Below are 20,994 nucleotides of genomic sequence, written 5' to 3' on the forward strand. Positions count from 1 at the left end.
TTCCCGTATATACATAAGCAAGCATATATAATACAGTTGCATAAAAACTATAAATTTTAAAACCCGCTAAAGTGGATAAAAAAAAAGGAATACAACATCCATATATAGATTCATGCATATCATGAATCGTAGGTTTTGGTGAGTATAACTCGAATAACATAAAATTAATAGCATAACTACTAAAGAGAGATATCCTTAAAAATGTGTGATTCCTTTGAAGTGACAAAACTTTTTGATAATGAAAATGTAAGTAGCCATTTGATAAAACTGGGATCTTTTAATATTCTATGTGACATTCCATTAAATCCTGAAGAGATATTAAATTTCAAAAGAAAAAGAACACCATCATCAAATAATGGAGAAAAGAAAAATATAAATATAACAAATTTAGAATCGTATTCTACATCTAATAAACTATTATTAGATATAAGTGTTCTCCCTATAAAAATTCATATCATTTTAATTTCGTGTAGTGAATGTATGATTGGATTACCAATTTTATGCAGATATTTTGATCTAACTGATACTCAAATTATTTGCACAAAACCAACATATACCTTTTCTATAAATACTGTGAAAAATTTACAAGAAAAAGAAAATTACATGCCTTTTGAAGATGGACATGCTACAATATTTGATATTTTCAATAATGATCCTGCTATTGATTATGCAAAATCGGAGCACGATTTGAATGAAAAAAATTTTAACAAAAAAGAATATTTTGATATGAAAATAAAATTAAAAAATTCGTTACATTTATTATCTTATAAAGAAAAAATAAGTTTTAAACAAAATGATGAAACAATAAGTATATCATTGTATAGTAGTGGATACTCATTAGGAAGTTCGAATTTTTTTATCGAATTTGATTACACAACTATATTTATTATAAATAAAAGTTCATATAATATTAAACGATATCCCTCTTTATTTGATTCATCTTGTTTACCAATTGCAGATTTTATCCTTTTTACATCATATCTAACTAGTGATCAAAAATATTTGGTTACCTCAAAAAAAAAAGAGAGTAAAAATAATATCAATACCCAAAATGCAACATTAAGTTCCCTACCAAATGAATCAAATCAATCAGCAAAAAAAAATGAGTCTAACAATAGTAAACAAATTTACAATAACTTTAATAACTGTGATGAAACGAAAGAAAATGTTAATGATAAAATATTAAACAAAATAAATTTTTGCTTCGAAAAAACATATAAAGATAGCATAAATAAAATATGTTCGATAGTTTTAAAAACCATTAAAAAAAAAGGTTGCGTTTTAATACCTGTTGATTTGTGCTACCTTTATTTTCTCGAATTAGTAGAACTCATAGGAGTAATAATAAGTAAATATTTAACAAAAGATGAACAAGTATTAATTTTTAGTGTTATGCCAAATATAAATAATATTATACATCAAGCAGATTTATGCGCTGAATGGGTTGAAGAATCAAAGAAAAAAAAATGTAGTCAAATATCAAACCCTCAAGGCCCTTTTTCTATAGATATTATGATAAAAAATAACCGATTAATTGTTGAAAATTCAATAAATGATGCTTCAAAAAATTTTAGATATCCATGTGTTTGTTTTATTCAAGATACTACACTTAGATTTTCTGAAGCTAATATATTATTAGAAAAATGGGGAATGGATCAAAATAATTCTATTATTTTACTTGACCCTTATTATGATCCAATTTCTGTATTATATCCATACAACATTTATGAAAAACATATTAATGTTTACTATTGCCCCCTTTATTTGGATTTAAACGAAATGAATATCCTTCATATTATTAATACAAATCAAAATAAAAAAACTGTATATTTATTATCTCATAGATTGGAAAAAACATTTTTGAAAGCTCAAGCCAATAACAGCAATGATGGAAGTGGCAATCCTAAAATTCCAGAGCATTCCATTGAAAAAATACAGAATACCGAGATGGCATCGCTTTTAAAAAACAATATCATATTTATTCATTCTTTAGAAAAAAAAAAAATTATTTATAACAATTTTTTACGTTTAAAAAAGAAAATGCAACCAATATGCTTCACATCCGATGGAGAAAAAAATCTAGAAAATGTTTTAACAATGATAGAAAATAATTTTTATGGTACTCAGACTCAGTGTGCATATACATCAACCCTTTTTGGCGATTATATAAAAGAAGAGGATATCCAAAAATTTATAGAACATTCAGAAAACGATGGAAAAATTATAAACAATACCCTGGACAATTCATATACTCAAGAAGACGGCAAAATAGATAGCCTAAATTCAAATAACTCCAAATTAAAGGATGCTCAAATTCCACTAATGTTTGGAACCATTGATCAAAAAGAATTCACAAATCTTTTGGTGCAAAATGGCTACAGTCTAACTGATTTAAAAATAGATGAGTCACATAATTCTGACAAAATAGAATATGATCAAGATAATAAACATTATGATAAATCAGATATTTCAAAACCAAACTATATTTGGAGAATATTCATCGAATCAATAAATTCAACCATAACATGCTACTCAAAATATGATATAGAAGTTTTCACAAAAGATGAAAAACTTAGAACCCAAGTTAAAGATATACTTCAAATTTTATCAATCAAGTTGTAGAGATACTAAAACTGCATTCACATATACGTGAAACTGAAATTATATACCAAAAGTCATCTAACACACCTTTGAGAGGTAAAAATTATCAAGAGATTGTCAAAAAAATGCCATTTTCATCGTTAGTATTGTGCTATTTTATTTACTTTTTTTTGTTTGTTTTTATTTTTTTGCATCAATGTGGACGCCTCCATGTTTGTTAAAAAAACAAAATTAATTATATTTTAAAATAAAAAGTTAACATAAAAATAAATATACTAATTTGGATACAAAATAAAATGTATTTATAAGGAAAAATTTGGAAAAAAAAAATTTTAATGTTTAGGATAAGGGGCATGCGCACATATCTATGCGTGTAAAAAAACATAATTTTAGAAATTCTTTGTGCATTTTTTGCAGCCTATAAAAGAATTTCAATACCTCAATAAGGAGTAATAACGAGATAAAATAAATTATTCTTCACTAAGTTGTTTTCATAAAAAAGTTGATGATACTTTTTATGTTTATCATCAAAATTTTCGCTTCCAATTCTTCTTATTTGCGTGAAAGTTTCCCCATATTTTACCTTGGAGCTTAACTCTCTTCAAATAACCAGGTGGATGTTTTTCCATTTTATCTCTCCTCTGTTTGTAGTATAAATAATATTCATCAGGCATATTTTCCAAACTGTTATGAATACCTTCTATTTTTAATAAAGAATTTTTTTCATTGACTGATGCCAAATATTTTGTTTTAAAAAATCCATCTTGATCAAATGAATTTTCTGTAATTTTGTTGTTGTTATAATATTCACTAAATATATTATCTGATTTAATTTTCATTAAATTTGTTTCTTTATCTATTTTTATAGATATATTTGGTAATATATAACCAGCTAGTTTTCTATCATAATTTATATTTTCATTATCTAACTGATCATAATCTAGTATGCAAACTGTGCCTATTTCTTGTATTACATATCTTTGATAGATCTTTGCATTTATAAAAATATTTTTTATTTTGTCTATATATTTTTTATTAATTCCAGGCATTATTTCGTTACCATTTATTATAATCGTATTTATATGACTTGCTTTTTTTTCTATAAATTCTCGTTTTGTTATATTATTTATTTGTGAATTTTCAAAAAAAGTTATAAAATCACGAAGTAAATAATTATTGCATATTATTATATTTATTTTTTGTTCACTGTTTTGTATTTCTTCAAATAAAGTTGGACCATCAATAAAATCAAAATCAATATTTGTAAAATCATTTTTTATCATTAAATCATGAATTGAAAAATTATTATCTTTATTACTTTTCATATTATTTTTAAACCATTCCATATAATTATTTTTTAATAATTTATTTTTACATATTTCTGGATATATTATTGTTGCATTCATATTTAGCATACTAAATATTATATCAAAATATTGGATATTATTAGCAGGCAAGCATATTAATACATTTTTATCCCCTTCATTAAATTCTATAGCATTTCTGATACTTTTCCCTTGTTCTAATATATCAGATAATTTGAATTTTATGCTTTTATCACATTCATTTTCTTTGGATAATTGCATGTGTAGATAGTTATCATTTTTGTCTTTTTCTGTTTTTATTTCACTTTTTAAATTCGAAAGCTGCTCAAAATTTTTATTGCTATTTGACATTGCATTTTCATTTCCCCCTATATTTGTTGTCCATTCTTTTATCAAATCATTCGATTTTTCCAAGTTGTGAAATAAATTGTGAGCAATGCTTTCCTTGCCTTCTTGTAAATCTTCTAAATACTCATGTGGTGTTATTATATCTGGTTTATCGTAGCATATTAAAAATGGTAATTGCAAATTATAAGCTATTTCTTCAATATAATGTTTATAAAAAGGATGACACAAAATTAAATCAATGTTATTTTCAGCTATATAAAAAGAATATTTTTGTTTTATTTGTTTTGATTTATATATTGGTGTAGGTATTGATACATAATCAAAATTATTTAATAAAATGCAAAATTTAAAAACAAGTTGAGAATAACAAGGAGGGAATAAACACCCTATTCTTGTTTTATTATTATTATTATTATTTACAATATTTAGACAATAATTTAATTTAAAATAATCTCTAATATAGTATAGAAGTTTATTATTCATTATATATACTTCTTTCGAAAAATGTGTTGATGTTACTATATGATTATTAGTATAAATATTAAAAGGCTCGTTCAATATATTTTGAATTGTTCCAAACATTCTCCTACCTATTCCTAATTTCCTGAATAAAATTACCCTCATTTTTTACGCCACTATAATTCACAAAAATGTTAAAAAAAAGGAGTTGGTTAATAAAAAACACAACAAAACAAACCCTCTAAATTATTTACAACTATATTTTATGACCATTTTTATTCCTCTTTTGTATTTTTGTTTTTTTTCTTTATTTACGTCCTTTTATTATACCCGTATTATTTCCATAGTCTGTTATCAACATTATTGGCTATCGCTTCCAACATTAAAATCAATGTTAGTGCAAATAAATCAAATGAATTATGTTATATATGCACTACACTTGTAAAGTTAATACAAAAAAAATAACAATTTTGGGAGAAAATATTAATGATTAAATCGTTTTCTATTTATATTTCTTCTTTTCTCATCACTTATCGTTACGAATATGTTAACTACGATTAGTGCATATAACTTGAATAAAATAAGAAAAACTCACTCTAAACAATATATATATATACTGCTTAAACTTGTGATATGGTTATAAATCTGGCACAAATTGAAAGCATCTTAAGCTACTACATAATATTTAGCAATAATAAGTTGGAAATACTATTATCCATTTTAAGTTGAATGATAGATTATAAAAATATAGGGATTTATACATATAAACAAATTACTAATCTACACATTTTTAATAAAGATAATACAAAAAAGTAAAACAAAATAAAGCACAGTTGTATGTAGAGAGACTTGAAAAATGACACAAATGTGGTACTCAACTATTCAACATTAATATACATTAAATATTGTGTATAAAATAAATAGATATAAACATATTATTTTTTCAGTTTGATAATAATAGTATTAATATAAATAAAAATATATACAATCACACATACATAAATATGCCTATATATATACATCATTTTTTCTGAACACATTTATTCCTATACCTTACATATTACATATAAAATATGTTATATGTCATTTTCATGAATTATAATATTTTTTATCGAATTATTTTATTTATTTAACTATTTTCACTTAAATCGTTATAAAAAATTATATATGATAATATAAACAAACTTATGCTCATAAAAAAATATAACGTAATTTTTGTTAAGTATATAAGGCGCCACAGGGAAATTTTTGAACTAATCGTGGTCATTATATTTTTTTGATTTTTTTCCCGTCACCAACATAAAAAAAAATGATATACAAAATAAACGATTCAACATTTTTTTTTTATTTTTAAAGGATATTATTCCTTAAAAGGTATATCTTATATATAAAGTTATACGTATATACTTTTTGATATATTTTTATTTTCTTCTTTTTAAACATATTTTTAGAATAAAGAGGGGAAAGAATATCCTACTTTTGATATTGTTTATATTTATGGAAAAGGCAAATGATAGAGTGACCAAATAAATAAAAACTAAATAATTAAATGATTAAATAAACATATATATTGAGTATCTGCCTTAGTCTATGGCCATAAATTCGTTTCAATATCATGGAATCATCTCATTACCCATACACAGTATAATGTTTGTATAAATATAAGTGATAATCGAATTAGGAAAAATGGGAAGAAAAAAGCGAAAGATAAATATAGAATTGAAGCCATTTTGTTATTACTGTGATAGAGAATTTGATGATGAAAAAGTTCTTATTCAGCATCAAAAAGCAAAACATTTTAAATGTTCGCAATGCAATAGAAAGTTAGATGTAGCTAGTGGTTTAGTTGTTCATATGATGCAGGTTCATAAAACAAATTTAAAAACGGTACCTAATTCTTTGCCAAAAAGAAACGATCCAGAACTTGTTATAAGAGGTATGGAAGGTGTTCCAGCTGAAATAATTGAAGAAAATCTAAATAAATTAAAACAAAAATTAGGTGATAAAAATATAAAACGGCAACAAAGAGTAAATTGGGCACAAGTTACTATGGCACCAACAATGGAACAATTTTTACAACAAGCACAAATGGGAAACTTTTATTTTCCAGGTTTTAATTCACCACATATTCCACCCACTAATAATTTAATGTTAAATAATAATTTTGATTTAAAAAAAAACATGCCATATATGCCTATGTATCCACCTGGCTCTAATACAAATGCCCCTATAATTCAACCCCCACCAATTGGTGCTAATATGTATCCAAATATGCATACACAAATGCCATCACAACATCCTATAGGGTATCCTGGAAATTTACCATCACAAAATATGAACACTTCACAAAAATATCCTCCGAATATCAATTTTCCTACCTTACCCTTTCTTCCAAAATTACCACCTAATGCCTTTCCATCAATGGATTCGACATTTATGCCTCAAAATATTTCTCCACCACCTTTACCTCCATCAGCTCCACCAAGTGGACCACCAATATTACCTCCATCTGCCCCAGGAATGCCACCAGTTCCACCCCATTTAGTTCAAAATATGGCAAATAACTCATCCGGAAATAATCCTGAGCAAACTAATGGAGATAAAGCAGAAGATACAAATCCCTCCAAAGAATCCCCAAACAATTCCTCTAATAATGATAATACTAACGAAGATGATAAAGAAAATGAATAAACTAGTAAACATATAGAATGTAATGTTATAATATAAATGTAGAATTTGTATAAATTCTATATGAACGAAATATCCCAATTTTAAGGGGCCCTATATAGTATCAGCAAACAATTTTTTTTTTTACCTTTTTTCTGTTTTAATTTTATTCCTTACACAAAAATACACACATTGTGAGTACTTTTGTTAATCATATTTATGCATATAATTTGCATATATTTTTTTTTAATTTGAATTAACCATAACTTGGCACATTTTATGAACAAAATATTAAAAGATTAAAGAAAGTTAATACAAAATTATATAACTTAAAAAAATAATTAAAATTGGATACAAAAAAATATTAAAACAATAATCACTTGTATATGCATAATGGAGATGTTGTTTTTTTCTTTTATTTTTATTCGATGGAAAATATAACTTTTTTTAAATATGGTCATTACCTACTTGTAGAATTGGGATTAGTATTCGTATTATCATCTAATATATATTCTATATTATTTTTTTGTGTTTTAATATGTGTAGTATTATCACTAATAATTGATATGCATTCTGGAATTGTTATATTTAAGTTTTTTGAAGATGATTTTAATGTCTTTTTACTTTCGGTGTTTAGTTGATTTGAACTAATAATTTCTATACAATCATTATTATTACAAATGTTGTTATCTCCATTATTTTTCTTGTAATTGATATTTTCCAACTCTGTTAATTTTTTTCTTTTTTTATTTTTCGGAATAGTACTCATTGAATCAATTATAATTACGTCATTATTTATCAAACATGTTTTGTCATCATATTCTTTTTTTCTTTTTATTAAGTTTTCACGTTGTTTTTCTGTTAAACAACTTTCAAGAGATATGTTTATTATTTCTCCATCATTATTTATAAAATTATTTATTAATCTTCTTTCTGCTGCTTGTGCAGCCATAATTTTGGGCTGAGAATAACAAAGAGAACTTTTCTTACTATTTTCAATTTTGCAATCGTCATCAATTAAAATTATTAGATTATTTTTATTGTTAGCATTATTTTTATAACTATCACTATTTTCATTGATATTGTTAGCTAAACTTGTATTTTTATTATTCCCATAACTATTATTTATATTGTTATATATATACAATTCATTATATTCAAAAACTAACTTATCCAATAATGCGTAAAAATTTTTATCATGCCGTCGATGTACTAAATGTACTAATTCATGCAATAATGTTCCCATTATATCATTAAAGTGAAATATTTCTCCCCCTGGTTTATTTCGAAGTCTTATCTGTGGGCATATAAAAGTGAAACACAATAATTCATAACTGCCGTAATTACATATGAGCATGCAACCAACATACTATCTCCAAATATAAAATGAGCATTATATACGATTAACAATTTTTTAGTAATTTGCAAATGCTATAATATAATGCAATAATATTTCCATAAATATATATATATATAATTAAGGAATAATAAAATAGAATAATTCATAATACCTTAATTTCAGATTTCCCTATAATGTTGAGACCTAACAAGTTTGAATTTTTTGGTAAAAATTCGGAAAGCAATTCAACCAAAAAACGTCTTTTTTTCATAATTGGCTAAAAAAGAAATATAAACACAAATTAGTTTATGGTTTTTATAAAATAAACTCTCAGAATGTTGATTGTATAATAAATAATTTATAAAAAAAAAATAGAATGTGCTAAGATTGCTTTATCAATAATATTTCCTCTATGTTTCAGACATTTACCTGCACCTTTTCAGCAGCCTTATTTAATATCGCCTTAGCTTTTTCATCATTGTCATTTAAAACTTGAACTCTGTGAATTTTATATTTTATATCATCCAAATTTTTAATGCTCATGCTGATAAATAAACTATACAAACCTGCTTATCGCTAGTCTTAGTTTTTCATTCCAAATACATATATAAATATATCACTCATGAATCTCGAAAATATTAAATTTTTATAATATGTGTGAACGAATAAACATATATATTTTATCTATTCCTTTCTATGGTCACGTCATTTTATTGATTAGTTTAATAAACACATGCATAATGCCACTTTATTTATCCATACACACATATATGAACAAATATATCGTACTAGTTTTACATAAAATCAAAACATTTTATAGAGCCAAAACGCATATATAGTTCAATGCCGTTAATTTTAAAGTGGATGCTGCATTTACGTATATGCTGGCTCTTTATAACATTTTATTTACTAATCCTAACATGAAACATGTCTATTAATTTTTTTTATATCTTCAAAAAAATTGATAATCACAAAAACGTAAATATTTTTTCCCAATAGTATATTAACTATAACTTAGAAAATGGATGTAAATATATATATGTAAATAAATACTTATTTTCTTTTACAAATACTTCAAAAAGTTTATATAAAGCAAATATTTTGAAAATTTTAATAAAATTAGGATTAATATTATTTAAAAATTATAGAAGCGTTATTTCAATATTATTTTGTATACATATATTCTCTTTGTTCTTTCCCCGAAATTGTTCTTTCACTGTTTTATAAAAATTTTGAACTATAAATTTTACGTATAAAAATAATGGCAATATTATCATATACTATATATTTTTTTATACATAAAACTTATCAAAAATATAAAATGCAAATGTTAGTATTAACGATAATATACCCAAAACACCTTTTCTCTATATATATCAGTAAAAACAATGTAATCGTAATTATAATAAAAAAAATAAATACCCAATTTTTAATATTATGAATGAGGTTTTAAAAGGTTTCAATGTTTTATGTTACACCACCATTAATATAATAACCAATGCTACTATGTTCCTTAAAATGTTTTATCAAAATAACTAATATTATGACCTAATATAATTTAGTACTAAATAATTATATACACAACTAGGCTTATGCTCTTTAGGTGGTAATAAAATTCGTTCTTTACTTTTTTCGTTGTATTATATAAAACCAATAATATACAAATTTTATGACACAAAAAATATGTAATTAACAAATAAATTAATTATATAAAAAATTTTTAAATTAAATACCATATAAAATAGGTGAAAATAATCATAAATATCTTATTAATAAAAAAACTTATAACTATGCACTATACCATAATACATTTGTTCTAAAATTGTCTTTATATATTTGTCACAATATAATTATAATTAATTTATTAAAAAAAAATTAAAACAATTTTATTCTTTAGTAAAATGTAATTTTTTAGGGAAAATTATAATTTATTTATTGTAAACAAAAATTAGAACAAAATTAATTGGGTTTTTACCACTATCCCTTTTTTTTGGTTGCAACGTATATATAATAAAGCACAACTTGTTTGTTTCAAATAATGTATATGGATATATATTTATTTATTTATTTTTATAAATATATAAATATTTTTACCATTCAATAGTTTTTTAGTATTTTATTTTTAATCATTATTTAATTACTTTGTTTATAATTCGGTGATTTAATATGGCGATTTTTTACATTTGTAATTAAATTGCCTTAATTTTTTAAATATAACTGAAGGAAACAAAATATAACAAATTTATGTCAATTTCATATTTGTTTGTACTTATATGTATATTTTAATGAATAGATAAATACAAATATATTTAATTAATTAAAATAATAAGCTTGAAGAAAACTATTAGAAAGGCATTTTTGTTCCATATATTTCGAAAATGGCAAAATGCTTACTCCCTAAATTAATATTTTACACGATCACAGTTTCGAGCATTTCTTCCCTAATTTACATAAATAATGTGAAGAAGCTTCCATATAGTTTTATAGACAAAGTTAATACATATATTAATTGGACAAAGGGGAATGAATACGATACACATTGGAACAATTTAAGACTCTATTCAAATGAAATCCCAAACCAAATGTTGACAAATACAAAAGAAAAATATGAATTAGAACTTTTAGGTAGAATTTTAAGTGCTTCTGAACAACTCGTACCTACTTCTAACCATAGTGTTTCCCATAAACATACACATTATCATGATACAGTTCCAACTATCGAAGATGATAATGTATCATATATATTACCAAATAACGTCTTTTCCTTATGTTTACGCAATTTTATAAGTAGCTTATATAAAAAAATGAAGCATAAAAAACACCCTTATCCTATTCCTACGCCTATATCCCATATTGTAAGTTCCCAACTGGCTAAAAATAAAAGTGCACCTACTACAGATTTGCAACCTTATTCCATTAATTGTACAATTAGAAAATTCCCTGATACACCCAAAACTAACGGATATTGTATAAAAGGAAAAAACTATATGGTTCTTGCTCGTGAAGGAGATCCACATATATCCAAAATGAATTCACGAGAATATGTCAGTTATTTTTTAACCCTTTTTAGAAAATTTGCAAATAGTAATAAAGAAATTAAATCACAAGACGCTATAGAATATGCATATGAAAATGATAATTATAAGGGAGAAATAAGTATTTGTGCAATAGTTATTAATGACGATAACACAATATCTGCAAGTATAGTTGGAAATCAACAATATATAATTATACGAGATGGAAAAATTGCACATAAAGGACAATATACAAAAAAGAGTTATAATTATTTACCTACTATAGGAAATAGTAAAAATAATGACATTAATAATTTGATGACTGAAGAAGTACCTGTAGAAAAAGGTGATATTATTATTTCTGGAAGTAATATCATATGGTCTGTTTTACTTGATGATCAAATATTAGCTATAGCATCAAGCGTTGATTTTAGTATGTTATCAAAGGCAATAGCTAGATCTACTTATATTTATGCAATATCTGAATTGAACAACGCAAATATGGACTGTGATTCTATGGGTTTTATCAATGAAAAGTGCATGGGAATTAGCGACGATATTTCTGTGGCATGTGCACGTATTAATTAATCATTCTTTAAAAAAAGAATATGAACATGACCATATAAAAAATAGAAAAAATTTAAATAATTCGAACTTACATTTTTTTTTATTCTCTAACGTTTTCTATATAAAGCAAGGAAATAAAATCGAGATTGATTTCTTAATATAATTTAAATTCATACACATTTTGTTCTACTTTATACTATTTTACAACTTTTATTTTCACCAATATGATTTACTATTTTTAACTCATTACATCTATTCTATTTTTTGTTTTTTTATCATTTTTTTGTTTTTTTATCATTTTTTTGTTTTTTTAATCATTTTTTTGTTTTTTTATCATTTTTTTGTTTTTTTAATCATTTTTTTGTTTTATTATCATTATATATGTTATTAGGAATAAAATGCGTTAATATACATTCATTCAATGCTTATAATATTACATATATAATATACAATTTGTATAAAGAATTTTTATTTTTCACAAACTATATATTCCGTTATCTAAACAAAATTTATATATTTGGAAAAAGAATATAAAAAAAAATCAACAATAGAGGCAATAATAATGCAAAATATCAAGTCTGAAATTGGAATTCTTTGCATGCATCCCCATCATATACCGTACCAGGTTCTTCATAACACGATGTAGAGCAATTGCTAATATTAATATTTATGTTTCTTAAATACCCGTTTTTGCGTTTAATCTGTCTTGGGGTATGTATTATATCTTGATTTTGTGTTCCATTTTCTATTAATTCCAATTTCTCTTTTTGGTTTTTTCCTTTTTTTTTTCGTTTTTGATCTTCAAATAAATATTCAAAAGAACCCGTTTTTGTGATATAAGGTAAACCTATTGACTTATTCCAAGCATTTGAAACAAATAATACAAAGTTTTCATAATATAATAATTCTTCTAAGGGATATATCCTTTTATATCCTCCTAGATGCTTATTTTCATAGATAAAATGAGATAATGTTAACATTTTTTTTAGTTCAGTTTTGTTATTTATTAGTAAATGACTATGTTTTTTTCTAAATTTTTGTATATTTAAATATTCTTGAATATGTATGTGTCTATATTTGGAATTCATATATAAAATATTTAAGGTATCCCTTATAACTGCATATTTTACCTGTTCATCTACCAATGAGCAAGTACTAAATGAAGGTGAATGATTTACTTCTAATAACCATGGTTTTAATTTATAATCTAATAAAATATCAAACCCCAATATTTCAAAACACATACTATTTGAATAATCACTAATATGGGATGCATTGTAATAATGTTTTAACTCAGGTTGTATAGAACATATTGTTTTAACAATAATATTTTCAATTTTTTTCATTATAGATTCCATAGGTAACCCTTCTTCCTTTAATTTTGCTAAAAATGTTTTCCAACTTCTTTTATGCCCTATTGTTGCATCATTAGGATTTAATGAATTTTCAAATTTGTCTGATTTTTTATTAATTGAAAAGTTAGTCAAATGCATATTTACTTCTTTTAGATTTTTTGATTTTGGTAATTTATATTTTTCTATAGAAAATCTTACTAATCCATCTTCATGTAAAAATATCCTTAAAGGATCACAACCAGTTACTAATACATATAATCTTATATCAAATTTTAAATTGTTTATTAATAGTGGCTTATGTATATATTTTTGTATAACACAACTTTCATATTTGTTTATATTGTCTAAGCTTTTTGTTAAATATATCCCTTTTCCTTGACATGAATTTTTTAATTTAACTATATACGTTTTTAAGGAACTTTTTTTTTTTTTATAATAATTTTTAAAATCAAAATTATCATTAGGCAAAATCCATGTCGGAGGAAAAAAATTATAGCTATGAGGGAAATGTTTTTTTATCCTTTTTAAATTTTTACATAATTCATCTTTTCTTGTTATGCCTTTCATTCCAATAAAATGATTAATTTTCTGAAATTTGTGTAATTTCCTAAACCTATCATCAGATATTGATGTGTCTATCCACATAACATCCCAATCATTTGATTCTGGACAAGATTCAGTCCAGTCGTCTGATTCGTTCACTACTCTTCTAATAATATCATATCGTGTATTAGCTAAATGAATTTTATGTAAATGTTTATTCCTTCTAGAAATGCATTTATGATTATTTTGATCATTATGTAGATAATATTCCTTCATTATTTTTCTATTTTAATTTATTTCAACTTCTGTAACATATATCTATGTAACTAATAATACCGCTTGCTAGTTGATACACCTAGCCCAATCATTATATATCATAGACTAGTTTAAAAGTAAAAATGTTCACCACCAATACATATACATACTATATTTTTTTTAGTTTATTACCCTTACTTTTCTTCAAATGCTATGGCATATATCATTTCACTTGATATGTTATTTAAATAGCTATTTATCAAAATTTTTAAAAATTGAACATATTAAGAAAACATAAAATGGGAAAATAATACAATGCAAAACATTTACAATAATAATAAAGTTATAATAAATATTAAAGCAAAAGAAAATTCTCAGCACGATATTCAAGACTAATATATTTGCGCATATATATACACACAAGAACAATTATATGAACATAGATATAATTTACTTAAAAACATTTCCATGAAATTTAACAACCATAGTTTATAAAATTTTTAAGGATATAGTAAGATATATTTTTTTTATAAATTTTCGTATTACGATGAAATTCATACAATAGTTGCTTGAAGTTATTTAGAAAAATTTAATTAGCTTTATAATATAATAAGACAATTATTTTTTGTTTAATAATACATATTTGTGTGTGAATAAGTAAAATACAGGAGTTAAAAAAAAAGAGAAAGCGAAAGAGAATAAGAACAAAATCACCAAAAGCAATTATATAAATATGTATCTATAGATCAATTCAGTTTGTTTTTATAGGTACAATCTTTCAATTTCTTTTACGTTGAAAAATAATTTTATAGGAGTATTTTTGTTTTTTAATGAAACCATAATATATTATTATCCCATACTAACATGTGGTTTTTCTTTGTGTGTGCATTATTTTTTTTATACCACTAGGGAAAATGAAAAAAATATGAACAGCAAGGTGATTTATTCATAAATATATATATATATATATATAATATATTTTTTGAATATAATATTAATAATTAATTTAAAATAATAATTTAAATATATATAAAACAATATCAGTTGTGTATTTTTAATTAAATCATATATTGTATGATACAAAATAATATTGTCTATTTTCTGTTATATACTAATATTATTCAGAGCTACAAAGATTGACATATGTTTATATTCTTTTTATAAGTTTTATGCATAATTGTGCAAATAAGAAGCATATAAGAAACATTACGCATGTAAATACATATATATACATGGAGATACATATATATGCTATATGCCCTAATTAAGCTTCAAATAATATGCTTCCTTTTATAATAAAAAGCAGGTAAATAAAAAAATGATTAAAACAAAAAAAAGTGTATATATATACTATTTATATATTGATAATAAAACTTATTATTTTCATGATTATATGTACTTGTTCAATGAAAACTTTAACTATTGAAAATTACAGCTTTATTCTTAAAACAATATAATATAGAATATTATAAAACTTACATACGCATATTATATTAATTTTTTAATAACAATTATTGCCTTAAATAATAATTGGTATCATAATACTTACAAACAAATTAGGGTAGTTATAAAATAAGTTCGGTAATAAAAATAATAAGCCCATTTAAGGTTTTAAAAATCCGGAATAGAAAGAATTCAAAGTATATGGCAGCATTGCGTTAATTTCCTGGACAATCAACATGTATTGTTTGCTTTAAAGAATCAAAGCATGTGTCTTGAGATATATACTCCTCCCATAATTTTGTTTCACTGTAAAAAGAGAAAACGAATAAATTGAAATAATTCATGAATAAGTAATATAATAAGAAAAGAAAAAAAGTGGAATATAAAAAATGTCATGCATAAACAATTAGTTTCACAAATGAATACATTTTTTATTATCCTTAATACTTTTGAAAACAAATAAAATGTTGTAATTATTTTTTCCATTGGCGTGTAATATCATATATATGTATATATTCTTACGGTGTATTGTATGCATGCGACTCCTTAACTATGAGAGATATCAAATCATCACATCCTTGTAAATAATGGTGTCCCTTTTTAATTTTAGTTCCACAATACTTTAAATGATTTTTTATAGAAAAGGCAATTCTATGAATTATTGTCAAGATGCTTATATCACAATCAGTAGAAATGGTATAAAAACAAAATTTTAAGATTTTCCTTAAATTTAAATTGTTTTTAAATTTATATTTCAAAATCATAATTGTACTCATCGATATAAAATGTTGTATAAAATTTAAAACATATCTTCTAGAGCTATAGAAAACATATTTATGTCCATTTTTTATAAGGCATTTGCAAAGGTTACTCAAATATGTATAATTAAACAAAATTAAACCATCCTTATATTTGAGAAATTTGTATTTTTTTTCTTTTTTCTTTCGATTTTTAATTTTTGAATTCTTTATTATTATGCTTTCCTTATGAGTGGGAACTTTTGAAATTGTTATTTTAATTGTATTCGTTAGTGCATTCAAGCATGCTATGAAAACATGTAAGGAAGTGTTTAAATAATATTCATTAAAATGTTTTTGAAATTTATTTTTAATAATGATATGATTTTTATTTATATTATTATCATTTTGGCTACTCGCTATGCATTTTTCTGATATATCATAGGGTATGCCTTCCATTTTGCCATTTTCAAAACAATTGCTATAGAATGTAACATGATCCTTTTCTACATCATTCATTGCTTTGTTGCAACACAAAAATATTAAAAAAGCAATTTGGCTCATTAATTTTGTACTATTTTTACTATTATATATACTTATATATAAATGGTAAAGAAATTCTATGGATGAAGAAAAACAATTGCCCATATTTCTTGCCGGTAAAAAGTATTGATATTTTAAAATTGTGATTTTGCACATATTTAAAATAATTCTGTTAATCCTATTTCGATTAGAAACATTATTAGACTCATTTTCATACATGATAAGTGTTTTAAAAAAGTCAAAGGAAAATGTAAAATAATTAGCTATATCAGGCGAAATATACCTTGGTTTTTTTACACATAAATGATTTTCCCATATTTTCCTATAATTTAACCATCCATTTTGTAAAAAAATATCTTGTTTCTTCATTTTTTTAAAATTCAATTCCATTTTTAATTTATCTTTTATCCTATTATAAAATATTTCAAAGAAAGATAATTTGGAAATTTTTATATTTTTTTTATCTATATCTTCATTTTTAATGTTATAAAACTGAGACCATATATAATAATATGAATATGATATTCTAAGTAAGAGTATTTTTAAAAAGCTAAAATTATTTGGATTAAAAAATGATTCGATTCTCTTTTGCTTGTTACTTTCTTCCGTTTTCTTTTCTAATTGTTCTGCATCCTTTGGAAACAAAAGGTCGATAATTATAAGGTATAAATCTTCTAGCAATATAAGAATAGCTTTCGAATTTTTCTCTTTTGTTTTAAGCCTAATTTGTTCAATATGTTTCTTGGTTTCTGTTTGATTAAATAGAAACATTTTATAAATATCATGTTTGGTGTAAAAGTTTTCAATAATTGTCAACATATTTTCATAATTACATAATTGCAAATTTCCTATTTTACTAAAATTTTCCAATACATATATTGCTTGCATAAATAAATTCTTTACTAAAAAAAAAAATTTCTTAAAATCTTTGGATGGAAGATTTTGGCATATTTGTTTAATCATACCAAATGAATGTATGAAAAAAAACAATAAAGAAATGTTCCACCATTCTCTATTCGTAACAAATTTAAAAAGATAATCAAAAGTTTTAATCATATTTTCTATTTCGATAATAATATTTCTTATTTTAATATTTTTATCTTCAGGGTTTTTACATTTGAAAAATAATTTATTTTTTTTTACACTCATTTGATAGTATATATAATTTTTAAATAATGGATCATGCCATATGCAATTTTTATAGAAATTATTATATTCTGTTTTTAGACATTCGGGATCTACATATTTGTTCATACTAATATTATATATATTGTCTAATAAAAATAATATCACATTCATAATCCTAATTATTTCAATTTGAGCACATATATTTATATCCACATTTTTATCCACTTTTTTTATATTATTTAAAAAAATATTTGTACTATTCGCATTGAAAAAGTCTAATGATGAAATGAACTCCTTTGCATATATGGCTATATCTGGATTGTCTACATAAAGTAAATAAAAAAAGGGGTTTACATTTTTTATTAATTTCATAAAAAATAATTTTTTATATTGTTGTTTACATTTAATAATTAAATGCATATAAAAAATAATAAATCTTCTCATCTTTTCATTATCATTTCTAATATAAAATTTGTACAATAATAATAAATCAAAAAGTAATAACTCCTGTTTGTGTATTTCAGATATGTTTAAAATTATATGTACACATTCATAAATAATATATATTGTTAATTCGGTATTTATAACTAAATGAATAATTTTTATAAATATTTGAAGAAATAAATCATCTTCTGGATTATCAATTATATCACAAGCATTTTTAATGGTAGGGAAAAAATGTGACTTTATTATAATCATTTTATTTGTGCCATTTATATAGTTACTATTTTTACATTGACTGTTAATGTAACTACTTATCATATTATTATTTCCCAATTCTTTATAACAATTTTCTGTTTTAATTTTTTTATATAATATAGAAATTTCTTTACCCTGATTAGGTATAAATCCATTTTTACTATTTTCATTAGTCATTTGTATAATCGAGGTGGCATTGTCCAATATATGTGCCTTATAAGATGACATAAACTCGAAATATTTATTTATGTAGGTATTATCATGTATACGATCTTTTGTTTCATTCAAACTGTCTCTATTAAAATTTTGATTAACAATGCTGCTCTCAAAATGTATGGAATTGGAAAATACGTAATTTATTATTTTATTAATATCTTGTATGGCTATTGATTTGTTAAAATCATTATTTTTCTTACATTTCAAAAAGGTATTAGATAAGATAAAAAGATTAATATAATTTAATTTTGCAAATATTTCAATCCGGTTTTTATTATTTGACCAATCATTATCATTTACTATTAAATTGTAAAATATTTTAAACGAATTATATTCTATATAATTATTTATACAACCAATCCTATTTAATAATAAAAACAAAGTATTCAAACAAACAAAATACACATTTTGATGTTTAAAATTTTTGTGATTTTTTTCAATTATATCTAAACATATACTCATTAATTCACCTAAAATCTGATTATCTGAACATTTTAATTCTTCATATATGGAATTAATTAAAAAGTCTTTATATGTGCTAGCTAAGTAATCACTCAAATCATCTAAATCATTATTATTCGTATAATTATTTAATAACTTTTTTAAGTTTTTTATATTTTTCTCTTTTTTTTTATCATTTTTTTCACCATCACACAAATGGCTACCAATTGTGTCTGGTACTTTCCTTTTTTTATCATTCATATTGAAGATATATTAAGGAGCAATAAGCATATATACATACTTTTTGACATATACATATCTATGCTATATCTCTAGCTCTACGACAACATCACTTGATTCCCAAAGTAGGAAAGTATTGCATTGAGAAATTATAAAACTATATTAATAATAATATAATTAGTCTGCAAATATATTCATTCCTATATCTGTTTTTTTTCCGTTTTTCCTTTTTGGTCATACAGTTGTTTTGTATGATATATATACAATTTCTATGGAAATAAATTATGCTCTATAAGCTTTAAAATTAACAGGCACATTAAAATTTATATAACATCACAATGTTTCATATCTTAAGAAAGTTAAACAAATATATTTAAATAAAAATATTATTTACCCCTCTCTATAAATACATTAAATTATTTATGTGCGGCATGCATTCATTTTTTTTACTGGAAAAAACTTTATAAAATAAATATATTGCTAAAAAAATATATATTATTAAATAAATAAAATTATATAATAACAACTATTTAAAATATAGTCACCCAAAAAATACATAATAAGCATGCTTAAAAATATAATAAAAAATATTTGTGATGGCCTCAAAATATGCATATATATATACATATATATTATATATTTTTTTTTATTTCCCATAGCGTATTATAGAAGAATATAGGTCATTTTTTGAAAATTTTTTTTTCTTTTTTTTAATTTTATTTATTATTACATAAAACTTTTAAAGCTTAAAAGGGACCCCTACATTGTTATGAAAAATCATACAACCACATTTTTCGACTAGTAACAAAAAGTTATATTATTTCCATATATATATATATATATTATATGTTATAGATTGTCTTTTTTTATTATTATTTGTTTATAAAGGAAAAATGATAATTCAAATTTTATTTTCATGTAAAGTGGTTAAAAATATTGTGACTTAAATTTATAATATAAATAAAAAAAAAAACAATGGAAATAATTTTTCCCAAATGATGTTAAAAGTGGTTAAAGAATTTTGAAAAAAATTAATAATCATGAATTACTAAAATAACAAATATTAATACATTT

The 20,994-nt window shown here is 23.0% G+C and overlaps 7 protein-coding genes across 7 annotated transcripts; 3 read left to right on the plus strand and 4 right to left on the minus strand.

Moving 5' to 3' along the window:
* Positions 1-201: 201 nt before the first annotated feature.
* Positions 202-2,622, plus strand: PVVCY_1200830 (conserved Plasmodium protein, unknown function; the record flags this gene model as incomplete). The annotated part of the gene is made up of 1 exon (XM_008625095.1): positions 202-2,622. One exon carries the CDS (start codon positions 202-204, stop codon positions 2,620-2,622), a length of 2,421 nt encoding a protein of 806 aa, XP_008623317.1.
* A 506-nt stretch (positions 2,623-3,128) lies between these two features.
* On the minus strand, positions 3,129-4,898 carry PVVCY_1200840 (conserved Plasmodium protein, unknown function; the record flags this gene model as incomplete). Its single annotated transcript, XM_008625096.1, has 1 exon — positions 3,129-4,898. The coding sequence occupies one exon, from the start codon at positions 4,896-4,898 to the stop codon at positions 3,129-3,131; it is 1,770 nt and encodes a 589-aa protein (XP_008623318.1).
* A 1,521-nt stretch (positions 4,899-6,419) lies between these two features.
* Positions 6,420-7,424, plus strand: PVVCY_1200850 (zinc finger protein, putative; the record flags this gene model as incomplete). Its single annotated transcript, XM_008625097.1, has 1 exon — positions 6,420-7,424. One exon carries the CDS (start codon positions 6,420-6,422, stop codon positions 7,422-7,424), a length of 1,005 nt encoding a protein of 334 aa, XP_008623319.1.
* A 436-nt stretch (positions 7,425-7,860) lies between these two features.
* Positions 7,861-9,282, minus strand: PVVCY_1200860 (metallopeptidase, putative; the record flags this gene model as incomplete). Its single annotated transcript, XM_008625098.1, has 3 exons — positions 7,861-8,697; positions 8,912-9,016; positions 9,169-9,282. The coding sequence occupies 3 exons, from the start codon at positions 9,280-9,282 to the stop codon at positions 7,861-7,863; spliced, it is 1,056 nt and encodes a 351-aa protein (XP_008623320.1).
* A 1,835-nt stretch (positions 9,283-11,117) lies between these two features.
* Positions 11,118-12,341, plus strand: PVVCY_1200870 (protein phosphatase, putative; the record flags this gene model as incomplete). Its single annotated transcript, XM_008625099.1, has 1 exon — positions 11,118-12,341. One exon carries the CDS (start codon positions 11,118-11,120, stop codon positions 12,339-12,341), a length of 1,224 nt encoding a protein of 407 aa, XP_008623321.1.
* Positions 12,342-12,892: 551 nt separating this feature from the next.
* On the minus strand, positions 12,893-14,494 carry PVVCY_1200880 (tubulin--tyrosine ligase, putative; the record flags this gene model as incomplete). Its single annotated transcript, XM_008625100.1, has 1 exon — positions 12,893-14,494. The coding sequence occupies one exon, from the start codon at positions 14,492-14,494 to the stop codon at positions 12,893-12,895; it is 1,602 nt and encodes a 533-aa protein (XP_008623322.1).
* Positions 14,495-16,131: 1,637 nt separating this feature from the next.
* On the minus strand, positions 16,132-19,941 carry PVVCY_1200890 (conserved Plasmodium protein, unknown function; the record flags this gene model as incomplete). Its single annotated transcript, XM_008625101.2, has 2 exons — positions 16,132-16,222; positions 16,439-19,941. The coding sequence occupies 2 exons, from the start codon at positions 19,939-19,941 to the stop codon at positions 16,132-16,134; spliced, it is 3,594 nt and encodes a 1,197-aa protein (XP_008623323.2).
* Positions 19,942-20,994: the final 1,053 nt, after the last annotated feature.

Source organism: Plasmodium vinckei (genome assembly GCF_900681995.1).
Source record: "Plasmodium vinckei vinckei genome assembly, chromosome: PVVCY_12".
Lineage (NCBI taxonomy): Eukaryota > Apicomplexa > Aconoidasida > Haemosporida > Plasmodiidae > Plasmodium > Plasmodium vinckei.